The sequence below is a fragment of the Salmo salar genome, chromosome ssa12, assembly GCF_905237065.1.
Source record: "Salmo salar chromosome ssa12, Ssal_v3.1, whole genome shotgun sequence".
Lineage (NCBI taxonomy): Eukaryota > Metazoa > Chordata > Actinopteri > Salmoniformes > Salmonidae > Salmo > Salmo salar.
In genome coordinates, this window is record NC_059453.1 from 85,996,839 (window position 1) to 86,011,755 (window position 14,917).

At 39.4% G+C, this 14,917-nt stretch overlaps 2 protein-coding genes, 1 long non-coding RNA gene and 1 pseudogene across 3 annotated transcripts; 2 read left to right on the top strand and 2 right to left on the bottom strand.

The window, feature by feature from the left end:
• Positions 1–194: 194 nt before the first annotated feature.
• On the bottom strand, positions 195–2,677 carry LOC106566060 (probable protein BRICK1). Its single transcript, XM_014133873.2, has 3 exons — positions 2,347–2,677; positions 1,542–1,624; positions 195–1,427 (listed from the first exon to the last, which is right to left on the bottom strand). Exons 1-3 carry the CDS (start codon positions 2,462–2,464, stop codon positions 1,401–1,403), a joined length of 228 nt encoding a protein of 75 aa, XP_013989348.1. The 5' UTR covers positions 2,465–2,677; the 3' UTR covers positions 195–1,400.
• A 1,294-nt stretch (positions 2,678–3,971) lies between these two features.
• Positions 3,972–4,728, top strand: LOC106566061 (uncharacterized). Its single transcript, XR_001319792.2, has 3 exons — positions 3,972–4,061; positions 4,163–4,251; positions 4,497–4,728. It is a non-coding gene; the product is annotated as an uncharacterized lncRNA (long non-coding RNA).
• A 502-nt stretch (positions 4,729–5,230) lies between these two features.
• On the bottom strand, positions 5,231–6,750 carry gpx1a (glutathione peroxidase 1a). The gene is made up of 2 exons (XM_014133872.1): positions 6,291–6,750; positions 5,231–5,986 (listed from the first exon to the last, which is right to left on the bottom strand). The coding sequence occupies exons 1-2, from the start codon at positions 6,366–6,368 to the stop codon at positions 5,639–5,641; spliced, it is 426 nt and encodes a 141-aa protein (XP_013989347.2). The 5' UTR covers positions 6,369–6,750; the 3' UTR covers positions 5,231–5,638.
• A 2,140-nt stretch (positions 6,751–8,890) lies between these two features.
• LOC106566057 (guanine nucleotide-binding protein G(s) subunit alpha-like) overlaps positions 8,891–14,917 on the top strand; it is a 64,438-nt pseudogene continuing 58,411 nt past the window's right edge.

A 14,917-nucleotide genomic window follows, 5' to 3' on the forward strand; every position in this document is an offset into this window, starting at 1 on the left:
ACGAAGTTTTTTCAAGGGAGAGTGGTGCCTTCGTACGAGGCTAGGTGTAGCCTGTCCTGTCGGGTTTCCACAGGCCTGAAACATTTCACACAGGTCTACAACATTTAATGAAAAGCAACATCGGGAGCTTGTGAGTGTGAGAATGAATAATCTTTACTGCACAAACTTTTTGTCTGGAGAAAATGACACATAGCTGCACTTTCAATGTTAGTTTATTTTTTGCCATAAAACAATTGTCACTATGTACTGTACAAACATGACCATGAGATAGTAATAGAAGATTAATAAATACACACAAACAGCAACAGTGTCAACTTGGCACTTGGGTACATAAGCCTCTCAAAACCTTGATTTTGTCATTCATGATTCACAGCAGGTACATCAACTGTACAAATGTTTCAAACACAGGTGGATGTATGCTTAGACATTCACTTGGCAAGATAAACAAAGCAAGAATGCAGTTGTACAGTGATTTCTTGAGTGATAAGCTTGTCCTTCTCCACTCTACCATTGAGTGCGCATAATACTCAATGCTTGAACCATCGAAATTGGATGAAATAGCCTTCATGAATTTAGTATGGAGTTTAAAACTGTTAACACACAAAATAGTCAGGTATATGTTCAGAATCAAACAAAAAAGGTCCAAAACAAATTGAGCCAAATGTAGCCTCTTCGTAGAATCAGTGAAATACTTACACACGTGTCACTAATATGTAGGCTCATTATTCCTAAACAGTCTCATTACAAGTCAGAATGTTGAACAAACTTAATTTCAGCTTACTTTACCTGTTGCCCACAAATTGTATCCCTATGTCAGAGGTAATCGGATACAAAATATCCACAGGTAAGTGTTATCAACCCGACCTTCAGTACGCTAATGTGTATATCGTTTGTATTTTATTTTCAATACAGATGTAATTCGCACTTGACAAACACTTACACAATATGGCTGAGCCTAACCGAACGGCAAACACTTCCAGCTGATTGCGAGGAAATGTTCTTTGGTTGACTATATTCGGCTATTGTCTACATATTGTGCATCACATGCAATGCGTCAATAGATTGAAAACACAAGCGACAGAACCTACTGGCGCCACAAAAAGTCAGGTAAACAACAATTTCCGGTGGATACCCTATCTCCACCTACTGCCAAAAGGACCAACAGCATGTACAACTGGTAGAGTAAGTGTAAATATCATTTTAGTAAACATTCTGCTTTGTAGAGAATATTGCATCTTTTTAACAGCAACTTCTTTCAGGCTGATATCCATGGAGTAACCATGGTAAAAGTCTGATGTTTAGGCTAAGCCAAATGTAAACTATACAGTAAGTACGTATAAAATAATTAACAGAAAATTAGGAAAAGTGGTGTATTCATGTTTCAGCAGTCATCCAGAGGTCTAGGTCAGGGTTTCACCTTTAGTAACCTTGGGAGTGAGAAACAGATACATAATGAATTTCAGATGTTCCAACTGAGATTTCTTTCTGTACCAGTATTTTATAACTTCATACCATCATGTGCATATTTCAAAACCACTTACCCTTGCCTCAATGTATTCAATCCTCCGCTCCAAGGCAGTTAGCTTCTCATTAAGAGTGGCTAACCGGGACCGACAGGACATATCTGGAAAATAAATGTACATGAAAATTCACTTGATGTTTTGTTCTTATTCATTTCACATTGTCCTTCCCAGCACGGCTCCAGCAACTGTGATGGATGCGTAGCCATGCCAGCCGAGTAGTTTGGTTTGGCCCTATCATTATTAAGCTATTAGGATCATTTTAGGTAGATCACTACAGTAAATATAACCTCGAGGTCATAGCACAATCCACACGACACTCAATTCAAACATATGGATTGTGTGATGCCAGACAATAGTAAAAAAAAAAAGTATAACAATATAGCATTAACCTGATCCCAGATCTCTATATGCAATGTGTAACAACTCCTCAGACACTACTTGGCATGCCAAATTAGAGTTGGCTAAAGAAGGCATGTAGATTATATCTGGGACCAGGACATTCATAATACCACTGGCAATTGTTGTGCAACAACCACTGCTACCTAAAGCTAGTGTCGTATGCGGGCTAGATAAACAACCATCAATGGACTGCACTAGGGCTATGCTCTCTCAGGTCATGACAAGCTCACAAGACAGTAACAACATTACACGCTGGCCAGCTATCAAATACTGTTACCATTACCAGTACGTAGTCCAAGCTAGCTAGCAAGTATTCGTTAGCTAGCTAACGTTAACTAGGAGTGGTCGATTGCTTGTTTAGCTAGCTAGCTAACGAGCGAGCCACTGGACGAAAGCAGGAAGGAATGCCCTGGGTAAAGCTTACCAAATGAATTTAGGAAATCGGCAATCTTCTTGATGCTACTCGTGATCACTTCTATATACTCGCGATTCGCCCAATCCTGATGAATTTCTCTTTGAACTGGGTCATCCTGGCCGGACATCTTTACGAGTTTGCTAAACTCAATACTTCCGCTGTCTGGTAGGGTGCGTCAAGGGCTGTCATCAAGGGGGGGGGTTGTGTGGGTTGATCGTATGGTCAGAGCTATCGGGGATACTTGGGATGTCCATACCCTAACCGTAACCATAACCCTTACCCATTTTAAATGTCAACTTCAGAAATCTTTCCAGCAACATAAACTCCCACGAAAGAGCTTACATGTTCATAATCAGCTAGCTCACGAGCCACATTCAACACGTCCAATTAGCTACTTAGTCACGAGACACTGATGGCGGTTGCAGATTCCAAGTCAAGATCTTCAGAAGTTTACCTTGTTTAGAAAGTTAGCTAGTTAACTTTAACAATCAATCAGAGTTATCTAACAAGCAAGCAAAATCAGCGAAAATGGTGAGGCCAGCAAGCACTAACCCGCACCACACACAAGAGCTAATGTTATTAACGAACTTGTTATTTCAGATCGCTTGACACAATATATATAGGCTAGCTAGCTAACACCCGATCGCTGTTCCATGGTGCCGAAATACAAAGTTAGCTAGTTTAGCTATGTTTTTTTTGTTGCTATTAGCTTGAAGCTTTAGGCATACCAACAATGACAATTTGTATACTTCTATAATCAATACAAAATTGCTAAGAAACTTGCCTTATCAAATGTCAAGGGGGTCAGGGTCAATATGCCCAGAAACATGGGTCATCCACTCAGGGCTGTTTCAAGCATTTTTTGGGGGCCTCCACCCCCAAACATTTAAGTGGCAGTGGAGAGAAACATCTGCAGTTTTAAAAGCTATTTTCCTGAAATTCTACACATTTTCCCCTTATGGTTGAGAGAAAAATGCCGTTTTAAAGCTATTTTCCTGCAATTCTACACATTTTAAATTGGGATGGAGAAAACATTTAGCAGTTTTAAAGCTAATTGCCTGATATTCTACACATTCTACTACAGATATCTGAGTGAAAGTGACTAACAAAATCAATGGGGGCCCCCTGGAGGTCAGGGCCCCTAGGCACGTGCCTTGAGTGCCTGGTCAGTAATTCGGCCATAATTACTACAAGGTTTAGATAGCTGGTTCGACTAACTCACCTAGCAAACTATAAAATGTTAGTTGACATGGGCTAATTGCAATCCAGGCTGTATCACAACTGGCCGTGATTGGGAGTCCCATAGGGCGGCGCACATTTGGCCCAGCGTCGTCCGGATTTGGCCGGTGTAGGCCGTCATTGCAAATAAGAATTTGTTCTTAACTGACTTGCCTAGTTAAATAAAGGTTAAATTAAAAAAAATATATAATAATTCACTCTGTCAGTGACTGACTTTAAAATAGGACAACTGCTGATGCACTTCCAGTGGACGCTATGGGATATCAGCCACTATTCTATCATAACCATTTAATTTGTACAGCATTAGTCTCTCCAACAAGCCTGAAACAGTGTAAACAAGGACAAGGGCTAACTGATGCCTTGGACCGTGCAATGGAGGATATTACAGCACTAGAGATCTCTACACCTTCTTCTCTTGATAAGTCCAGCAAGGACTCACTCAGTCACTCACAAACAAAACTACAATTTGAGGAACCACTTGTCAGGTATAGATTATGGATACATAAAAAGCAAACAGACTTAATTACAATAGGCTATACTATAACAATGTTATTTTGAGTTAATTTGTAATTTTGTCATTCAAAAGGCAAGAGAAGTCAAGGCATAAAAGGGAGGGCTTTGCACTGTCAAGAAAATCCGAAGCTCCATTCCCTAAAGATCTACTTGAAGTTTTAGGTTAGTATTAAAACACTAATTATTAAAGGCTAGTATTAAAACACTAATATATTAAAGATTAGTATTAAAACACAATTTGTGATGTTCACACGCTGGTGGTATATTTTTCATTTTGCCACATTTCAATGTTAAACAAAATGAATGTTTAAGATCAGCCCTTGTACTAGTTTAAAGACACAAAGCTATCACATAAAGAAGATGACAAACACCAACCACTCAAAGCTTGCATGGTGTCCCCTGCAAAGGGACTTCAGATATCCAGACTCTGGAGGACCTAGTGGCTAAACTGGAGTTTGAGAATGAGCTGCACCGTGTGTGTGGGAATCAGGACATAGACAATGAGTTTCTATCACCAGAGGAACACAGTTCAGACAGCTTAGTAGAGGACAGAAGCAGCAGCAATGGAGATGTGTCCAGTTCAGAGGAGGACCACTGCATGTTAGAGATTGTGTTGCAGATGGAAAGGGAGTATGATCTTTCTGTTTATTACAATGACTTCTGTACTCAATGACAAGGCCCTCATTGAGCCAGTTATCTGTACACAGAGCATCGTGACATAGGTTTCTGTTGATAAAAACTCCTCAGGAAAGATTTTCAAGACAAACCTGTCTGAAATTAAGATTAAATCTGGGCTCACTTTACAGTACATAAAACAATCCGAGAAGTGAATTATTCAGCAGCAAACTTGCAGTTTTTTTTATGTAGCCATCTCTACTTTATTTTGTAGAGACATCTAGGCTGTCATATTTCATTGGTTCAAGTTACTGTAGTTTCTGTTTTTTATACACCATAAATTCAGTTTTTAGTATTTATAACCAATATTAAAACGATTTGATTGTAACAATCTATAGAACATTGCTCTGTTGTAAAACCGTAACTTTGATTGTATTCTAATATCAACCATCAACCTGTTATCACTCCTCAAGTGACTGTTATTACTCCTCAAATGTAGAATTACATAAAGTTAAAGGAAATGAAAACCAATAAAAACATGTTTTTATTACATTTATTTTCCCACTGACTGGTCTTTGCTATACATGAGTAATACACTACTGTTAGATTCAGGACTTTACATCTTTATCAGAAACTCCCCTCACAAAAAAGGTTTTAGGGAATGTCTTCATTCAGTAAAGAGTCTAAAAAAACAAGAGTATCTTGCACAGGAGAGCAAAGCCAATTGAAAGGAATGCAGCAGGCGTATTCCTACAGAGGCAGATGCTAGTAGCAAAAGCCGTTGGTACTGGTGAAGGGATATTGTGATTGTGATTAAGAAAATGTGTGACTGCTGATTAACAGGAGAGTGAAGACATTCTGTGTTGTCCCTGTGGCCCTCTACATCCTTATCACCACCACCACTGTACCCCTGTGAGAGCTCTGCCTGGACGGTTTATTTCACATTGAGTAGCTCCTTAATATCTGCCTCAATGTCACTGGTCAGGAACCTTCTGCTGTAGCGCTTGTAAGGATCTCCATCAGGACTGACCAGGAACTTTTCAAAGTTCCAGGAGATGTCATTCCTGCAGACAGGGCTCCACATGATGAACTTGGGGTCGCTCATGAGGGCCATGGAGTCTTCAGAGGGAAATGGCAATTTATCCTTGAGATACACAAACAAGGGGTGGGCATCCTTCCCATTCACATCCATCTTCTCAAAAAGTGGAAATTTGGGCTCAAAGCCATTTCCTGGACGGATATACTTCAGGGACCTCAGGATCTCATCATTCTTACAATTTTCCTGTTTATACAGAATCAGAATCAATAAACAATAAATCTGTTTCAGAAATGATCTTAATTTAAGCATGTTAACAACATGGGGGAAAATACTAAGAATGTCTCAATGATGAGTCCCAAAAGTATTACAGACAAGAGTTTAACAATTGTTATTACCAATCTACAATGTTGCAACAACTGCGCCAAACTACATTTGGGCTCGCAGTCTGAGAGTTGACCACTACTTGACCACCACATTTCAAAGATAAAACTGAATAATCTGCAATATTGAAATTGAAATTCATATAGAAAAATAAGTAAATGCCTACCTGATGGCCAAACTGGTTGCAGGGCACCCCAAGAACCACGAGCCCCTTTTCGGAATACTGCGAATGGAGCTCGTTCATCTGAGTGTAGTCCCTGGTTGTTGTTCCTCAGAGTGACGCCACATTTTCAATAAGCACAACTTTATCCTTTAGGGAGGAGAAATGTAGCAAATCTCCAGACAGCAATTTAGCTGAAAAGTCGTAAAACTTATTTATTTTCCCAGCCATTTCATGAAGCAGCGACGTCTAACTTTCGGGATGCCTTCCGGTCTCTTAGCTTTTGTACAGCTACTGAAAAGGGGAGGTGCGACTTTTCAAAGTTTGAGGAAGTCGCAGTTTCGAGAACCACAGATGGTGAAAAATGTGGGAGAAATTAGTATTATATGGAATTATCCATCTAACGAATGTCCTTAATTTGACCATATATTAAGGTTAGAGTAAATACAAAACATTAGGAAGCTGTCTCTGGCTGTATCAAGCTACAGTTAGAATTTGCTGCCATCTATTGGCAATTTTAGAGAGGTTCCTCTGCCACCTGGCGCGGGATGAATTCTATTCAATCACAAACATCCCTAATCCGATTTCTATGGTCCAATCTGAAAAATCTATAACACATACACAGCAGTGCCTTTTGGACCTCTTAATTTTAAGGGGGAAAATATATAATTAAAAATAATATGTATATTCTAGCCGAAAAAGGTCTTAACAGGTGGACATTTGGAGATTAAATTAGCCATAGCTCCGTGAGTGACCAAGATTCAGCTAGCATAATGGTAAACACTTGAACAGGATTTTAACTGCTCTATCAAACATAGTTTAACATTTCGATTTTTTTTCTATATATAATTTAGCCTAACAAGGTGTAAATGTATGAGTGGGAAATACATACTAACAACATGAAACATGGTAAAATAGATAAAACTGAGTGTTTATATTTATTTACCTTTGCACCGTTGTTTTCCCACCAAATAAATTATGACACTTCCTGAATGTGGTGTCATTGTAGGAAAGGGTTGTTTTCTTAAATGGAAAATGTACAACAAACTAACAGGGTGGAAAGTGATATCAGGGACACACAGTACATCTTAAATAAAATAATAATAAATACAATAATCATGTAAAAAAGTTATGAGAGAATTTAACTAGGACTATAAAATAATGAAGAATAATTTTTAAAAAATCGTATTATTTTATGGCTTATATTTCTCGTAGAAGTTGATGAGTCACCTCCGGGGACATGGCCAAAACTCCTACGTCCACTGAAAAAAACTTTAGAAAATGCATAACATTTGCTTTTAATATCCATATTTGTGAGTTTTTAAGGTAAAGGACACCTGACCTTATATTTAAAGCTTTTTGAAATCTGCATGTCCGACTACTATACACTAAATAAGAAGTGATATTTCCTGGGGACAGGAAAGGCACCGCATGATAGCAATAACCCAACAGTTAACAGTAGTGTTAATATAATCAATCTTCATCTAAATATAGAGCGATACACCGTTTTTCCCCCTTTTCAAAGTAAGGTATTGACATTTTCAGATTTTTTATTTTTTATTTCACCTTTATATAACCAGGTAGGCAAGTTGAGAACAAGTTCTCATTTACAACTGCGACCTGGCCAAGATAAAGCAAAGCAGTGCGACACAAACAACAGCACAGAGTTACACATAGAATAAACAAGCGTACAGTCAATAACACAATAGAAAAAAGAAAGTCTATATACAGTGTGTGCAAATGGCGTGAGGAGGTAAGGCAATAAATAGGCCATAGTAGCAAAGTATGACCAGTGAGATATACCTGCTGTATATATACCAGTCAGTTTTACTAGGGTAAGTTTGGCGGCGTGAGTAAAGGAGGCTTTGTTGCGAAATAGAAAGCCGATTCTAGATTTGATTTTGGATTGGAGATGTTCAATATGAGTCTGGAAGGAGAGTTTAGTCTAGCCAGACACCTAAGTATTGTAGTTGTCCACATATTCTAGGTCAGAACCGTCCAGGGTAGTGATGCTAGTCGGGCGGGCGGGTGTGGGCAGCGAACGGTTGAAAAGCATGCATTTGGTTTTTACTAGTGTTTAAGAGCAGTTGGAGGCCACGGAAGGAGTGTTGTATGGCATTGAAGCTCATTTTGAGGTTAGTTAACACAGTGTCCAAAGAAGGGCCAGATGTATACAGAATGGTGTCGTCTACATAGAGGTGGATCAGAGAATCACCAGCAGCAAGAGCGACATCATTGACACAGAGAAAAGTGTTGGCCCGAGAATTGAACCCTGTGGTACCCCCATAGAGACCGCCAGAGGTCCAGACAACAGGTCCTCCGATTTGACACACTGAACTCTGTCTGCAAAGTAGTTGGTGAACCAGGCGAGGCAGTCATTTGAGAAACCAAGGCTATTGAGTCTGCCGATAAGAATAGGGTGATTTACAGAAAGTACTCTGACACTGAAAAGAGCCTTGAAGCTATAACCCAACCTACAGTATGTATATTTTGTGAGAGTACTGTATGTATATTCGGTGAGAGTGATTGATTTGAGAATGAATCAGGTGTGCTAAGGTAGGCTATGAATGACGCAAATCATGTGACTCAAAAGCGTGGCTTTTCCTCTGCCTCCCCCTGTTGCTCCTAAAAATGGTAACAGGAAAGAGGAAGGATGAGGAAGCAATTCGATATCAGAATAGGGCAAACCAACAAGCTATCTACTTAAATATATCACACTAGAAGCACTAAAACTGTGAGTCGTTCAGTTTCATATTCATCAGATACTGTGAGTGGCTTTTACGTTTTCAGAAAAAACATTGAAGTGCGAGAAGGGGACGCCTTGTTCCTTGCACGGACCCCATGTCCGCTAACGGGATGTGAAAATAAACAGCGAGACTGTTATAATGGTGTTTCCACGCTCAGTCAGTGTTAGCTAATTGAATTATAACCTGGCGGCTCGTTATGGGGATGTGTCATAGTTTTAGATCTAGGATTATAGGACCGCACTCATCAATAACCTACAGCGGGCGAACGGGTGCTAATGCTGGGCTAGATGGCGAGCCCGGGCAGCAGGATAATTCTTCCGACCTGGAGCTTCGGGATCAACGCAGAGTGGAGGAGAAAGCACGGATCAAAGCAGAGATAAAGAGAAGTCGGAACATAGACAAGAGTCTGAAAGCAGAGAAGAGGGAGTACAAACAAACCCACAGGCTTCTGCTATTGGGTAAGTTAATTTAACTGTTAAACGACCTAATTTAAAGTGTTGTGCTCTGTACTGTATATTTGGCCATATGTCCATAAGGATCTCAGCTTTGTGGTCATTTGCTAACTGGACAAGTAACCTAACCGATCTGCTATTGCTGCTTATAAGCTAGTTCTGTGTTTTTATTCAGCAGAATATTCACACTGAAATTGGATATAGTTATCCTATATAGGCTAGGCCCTGCACTTGATAAATCACTAATGTCATTTTACCAATATATCAAGAGTCAAGACATATATGCTGTAGTTCCCTGGGATATCGAACTGGCTATCTACACTCGATATCTCAGCTGCCTTCTCTACACCATTGTGGGTGATACTTATTGATGTCCAAACAACACGTTATTTTTGAGGGACTGTTTGTTGTAAGTGTAAATATGCAACAGCAGTACATACAGCCCTATTCATGCTTGCTATTACAAACACAATACTTATTGCAGCCTATAGTTTATTTAGTGAGTGAATTAAGAAATGACATGCTATCATAGCTTTCAGTGGCTATTGCTGCCTTGAGGGTATATGAGAACAGGCAGATTCTCACATGCTTGCTTTATGAGAAAAGAGACCAAAACAAGATTAATTTGAAAAGCAGACTGTATAAGCTAAATGTGGCATTATATGTATCTTATGCACACACACACACACACACACACACACACACACACACACACACACACACACACACACTTATATATGCACAAATGATCCATAAGGACAAGTAATAACTGCTTATGGCAGCTTGTAACTGCTTATGCCAGTTCTTGTGGAAGGCGTTGTTTTGATTTGCTCAAGTGAAGGAGAAGAACAGGTTTCATAAATATTTTGAATTAAAAGTGCTAGCAAAGTAAGGCCTTGATACAGCCTAGTTATTGACTGTATCACAAGGAGACCCTTAGCTCCTTTGCCTTTTATAGAAGCTGCCCCTGTTTTCTATGTTACACAAGGAAAGGAGGCCAGTCTGCAGACACAAGTGGAAGAACTGTGTGGGCTCTGTGACCAAAATACACCAGTCATGCGGGGCTGTAGGTTTAAGAACAGACTGGACACAGGCAGAATGAGAACCTACTTATGCTTGTGAACAATGCACTTGTAATCCAGCCAGGTGTGAGTTAGTTAGTTATTACCTTAATCATTGCTTCTCTTCGTTGTTCTGCTGATAATCTCCACCCTGTTAGCTAAGCCTATCTTCTGTGTCCTTAGGGGACCTCTTGTTGGAGTTTGAAATGTTGTTTTTAGAAAAACAGATGATTGTGCTAAAATGCTAATTTGTAGAAAACAAAAAGGAGCTACCTTGTTTAATTTTATTACATCTTTATTCTTAGCCAGATTAATTATTTTGAAACTCAAATCCGGTGGCGACATGTCCAGTGGCGACAGGGCAGGTAGGGCAGAGCCCCACCTATTTTGAGCCCCACCTGTTTAGCTAAAAATAAAAAAATATATATATATATATATATATATATATATACTATGTATTTATTTTTGCATGTTATTTAGGCATTAATACATGTCCCATATCTGTTTGCAAACAATGTAAAAAAATTAAATAATAGAGTAAATAAAGCCGCATACAAACATGGTCTCTTTTTTGCTTTGAGTAAGGCAGCTCCAAAATGCAGGTGTTTCAGCCTGCGCAGTGCTTTCTGTGGTGGTGCACTCAAAAAAGAAAAACTTCCAGGAGTATCCTTTAGGGGTTCTTCAAATTGAAACTGTAGGGGAACCACTATAAGTTCTTCAAATAACCTTTTTAAAAGGGTTCTTCAAAGAACCCCTTTTAATGGATCCTCAAATAAGCTTTTGGGGTTAATTTTTTAACTACCCCCCCTCTCCCCTATTATTACTTATAATAATATGCATAACAATAACAAAAAGAACATAATATTTTAGTTGTCAGTGTTTATTATGATTTTAGTGGCAAAGCAAAATTAAAAAAGCCAAATATAAGGTAAACTCCCAGCAGAGCCCCACGTCCAATGGGTATATCCTCTGGCGTGTTGATGTTAATGTGTTGATGTTCTCCGTATCCATAGACAGAAAAATGTTGCAGTGCGTGGTGATCGAACAGGTTTCCTGTTATATTCATCAGAGCTGTAGGGAGGGTGAAGTCTGTGAATCCAAAAAATAGTACTTATACAGATGATTAACAAAACATGCACACAACAGTATTCAAACCTTGGTTTTTGTGGTAAATGTTCATGAAAAAAAAAACAGTTTTGATAATGGTTTTCATACGCATAGTTTGTCCATAATGTAGAGGACTATGGGATTTTCATTGAAGAGGTAAGTGGAGGAGGATGGTACATGTGATCTGCATAACATACCACAATTGACATACCTTTGTATGCCTCCCCGTCTGTATACCTACAGACACAAAAGTGAGCAGTTCAGTCATCTACACCCATTACAGCTAGCCCTCAACATATTCTTATAGCCTACATATTGTTGATTGATATCCATTGAATTGTGTCCATTTTCTGTTTTAGAAAGATTTGCACAAATATGAACAGATAGATGGTATCATCATCAAACCCTATCAATTTAGATTATACAAGGTACAAACCTTACCTTAAATTGAGGAGATCTTTACATTTTTCAGTTAAGCGCTGTCCTCTCAAATTCAAATGTTTCAGTTGGGAAGTTAGGTTTTTGCAAGAACCCCCACTAACTGAGGAGGTTCCTCGATGAACCCTCCTATGGGGTTCTTGGAAGAACCTTTTGGGGGCCTTTTTCAGTGCCAAGAACCCTAAGGTTCTTCAAAGAACTTTGAGGATCTTAGAAGAACCCTTGCTGAACCCATCCTTTTTAGAGTGCTTGGGGGCTCCCGAGTGGCGCAGTGATCTAAGGCACTGTATCTCAGTGCTGGAGGTGTCACTACAGATCCTGGTTTGATTCCAGGCTGTATCACAACCAGCTGTGATTGGGAGTCCCATAGGTGGCACACAATTGGCCCAGCGTCATCCGCGTTAGGCTGTCATTGTAAATAAGAATTTGTTCTTAACTGACTTGCCTAGTTAAATAAATAAATAAAAATACAGAGGGCAGGGTTGGTAATGTTCTCTAGTTGCGCCGTAATTGGCTCAGTGTTCTGTCACTCATGGGGACACTACATCACTGCAGAATCTACAGGGAGAGCTATAAAGTTCAAGCCCCTTGGGTGCTGCCATAGATTTACATTAGAAGTACCCATCCAAGAAGGCTCAAGTTCATTTGCCACAGATCAAATGACATCAAATCACGTTATATCTACCGTAGCTTTGATTGGACTGATCATGTCAACATCATACTTTCAAAATCTTAGCTGACAAGCAGTCGTCATCATGAATCATGTCAACAATCTACTGGCAATTCCTTGTCATGTGAAGAGAAATTATAGCTGGTACAAGTCTGGGTTTAAGGGTTCTCTTTTCAAAGCTTAAAAAGATAAACATTCACATGCAACACTATGGGCCAGAAAAGGTTGAATGTTGAATACAATGGCCACGCTGTCAATCCAGCATGACTTCTGCCGCTTTCAAAATAACTGGAACCTCGGAACTGGGAAATCTCAGACTTCAGTGATTTCAAGACAACTGGGAACTCTGGGGGGGGGAAATGAGCACCGTTTTGAACAGTCATCCAACTCTGAATTCCAAGTCGGGAACTATGGCCTCTTTCTAGAGTTCCGACCTTAAGATCCCTGACGTCATGATTCAAACTTGTTTTTTTCCGATATCCCAGTTGTCTTGAAAGCACCATAAATCCAGAGAACGGTGTCAAAATTTGCCCACAAGAAGGACCGCCGCGCCACCTTCCTGTTCAAGTGAGCACAGCACAACAAGGTGAGTCCAAAAATGTATTGAATTCTGCCGCATAAATTATGTAATATGCAAGGGAGATACGTATACTGTAGCTAAGAAAGTAATACTAAGTGTATGCCTAGTTAAATAAAGGTTAAATAACAAAATAAATGTAAGCTGTTAGTAGCCCATGTGCATAACCCTAACAAATTGGTCCCATTCCCCCTCATAACTTAACCTACTGTTCTGACTTGGTGGTGCACATGTAGGCTATAGCCTAGGATGTGGTATTGTAAGAAATGTCATTCTCTGCTTATGTGCCCCCTTTATTTATCCTACTGTTCTGACTTGGTGTACAGGGAGAATACTGTAAGAACGGCCAATGTTCTGAATTCTGTCGCTGTACATTTCAAAAGTGCTGAACAAATAGTTATATTCACTAAGTCCGTCTTAGCTCGCTCATTAATGTCTCAATCAAAATTACGGATTGCCTCTTATCTGCTCATCGTTCCCTTATGCCATAGTTTGTACATCTCAATTGTCAGTAGAAACCACATTTGTTTAAGCAAGTCAGCCATATCAGCTATGTTTTTTAAAAAAGGCAGTAAATTAACTGTTTCATTTACTGCCTTCATTTACTGTAAATGAACTGTTTCGCTGCCAGACAAAGCTCCGACTGATAGCCAGGTGTAGCAGTGGTAGGATTCACTCCATTGTGCTGAAAGAAAGCTCTGCTGTTGGGACAGCTTTATGTAGGCCCTAACAGTTTGTGGGCACCGTTTGTCACTGTTATAGTGCAATTCATGTATTGTTTAGTGTTTTGCTCTCTTGTGTAGTGGCTTTGCTGGCATGCATATAATTGTTTTTGTTGAGTTTGCCCCATCAAGATTTACATGCTAAAATCGCCACTGCTCAAATCCTAGAATCCAGTGTGATTGCTGAGAAGCCTCAGGTGTGATACAACTGTAACTAAATTCTGCCCCGTACTGGCAAGAGTTGGGCATTGCATTTGAATGTAGAATACTGAATCTTTTTTGCTCATCAATAAAAAAAATATTACCATACAGTCTTTTCCCACTTTTCACCTCAGTTCGGAATTTTGACTATCAGTTAATCATTTGTAACTTTTCTATTAGTTTTGCTGCGAAATAACTGGACACAGGTTGAAGGGCTTAGACATTTTCTTATTGTTGTTATGGTCACCCTGAACACAAATAATTTGTACATACACAATACAGAGAATTGCCCTGTATTATGAGGGAAACGTCCATTAAAGGAACATGGGGATCAAGGCAGACACACATGAATTCCACACAGCAATGCTCTGTAGTAAAACATTTGAACCACACCTTAGCCACAGAAGCTGCATTTTGTGAACTCCTTGCTCTCTTTCAGTGGTCATATTTCATGCATGAAGTGGCCTAAAACCTATGCAGTTACATGTGTAATTACAGTGTAGGTACACATTGTAACAGTTTACAATGTAAGTATATGGGTTTTATGCTTCTTAATGCGAAGTGGAATCAAATAATCACATTTTCACATTTAACCTTGTATGTATAGTACACATCCAACTTTTCAGTGGATGAAAATGTATCTGCTATTTGCACAATT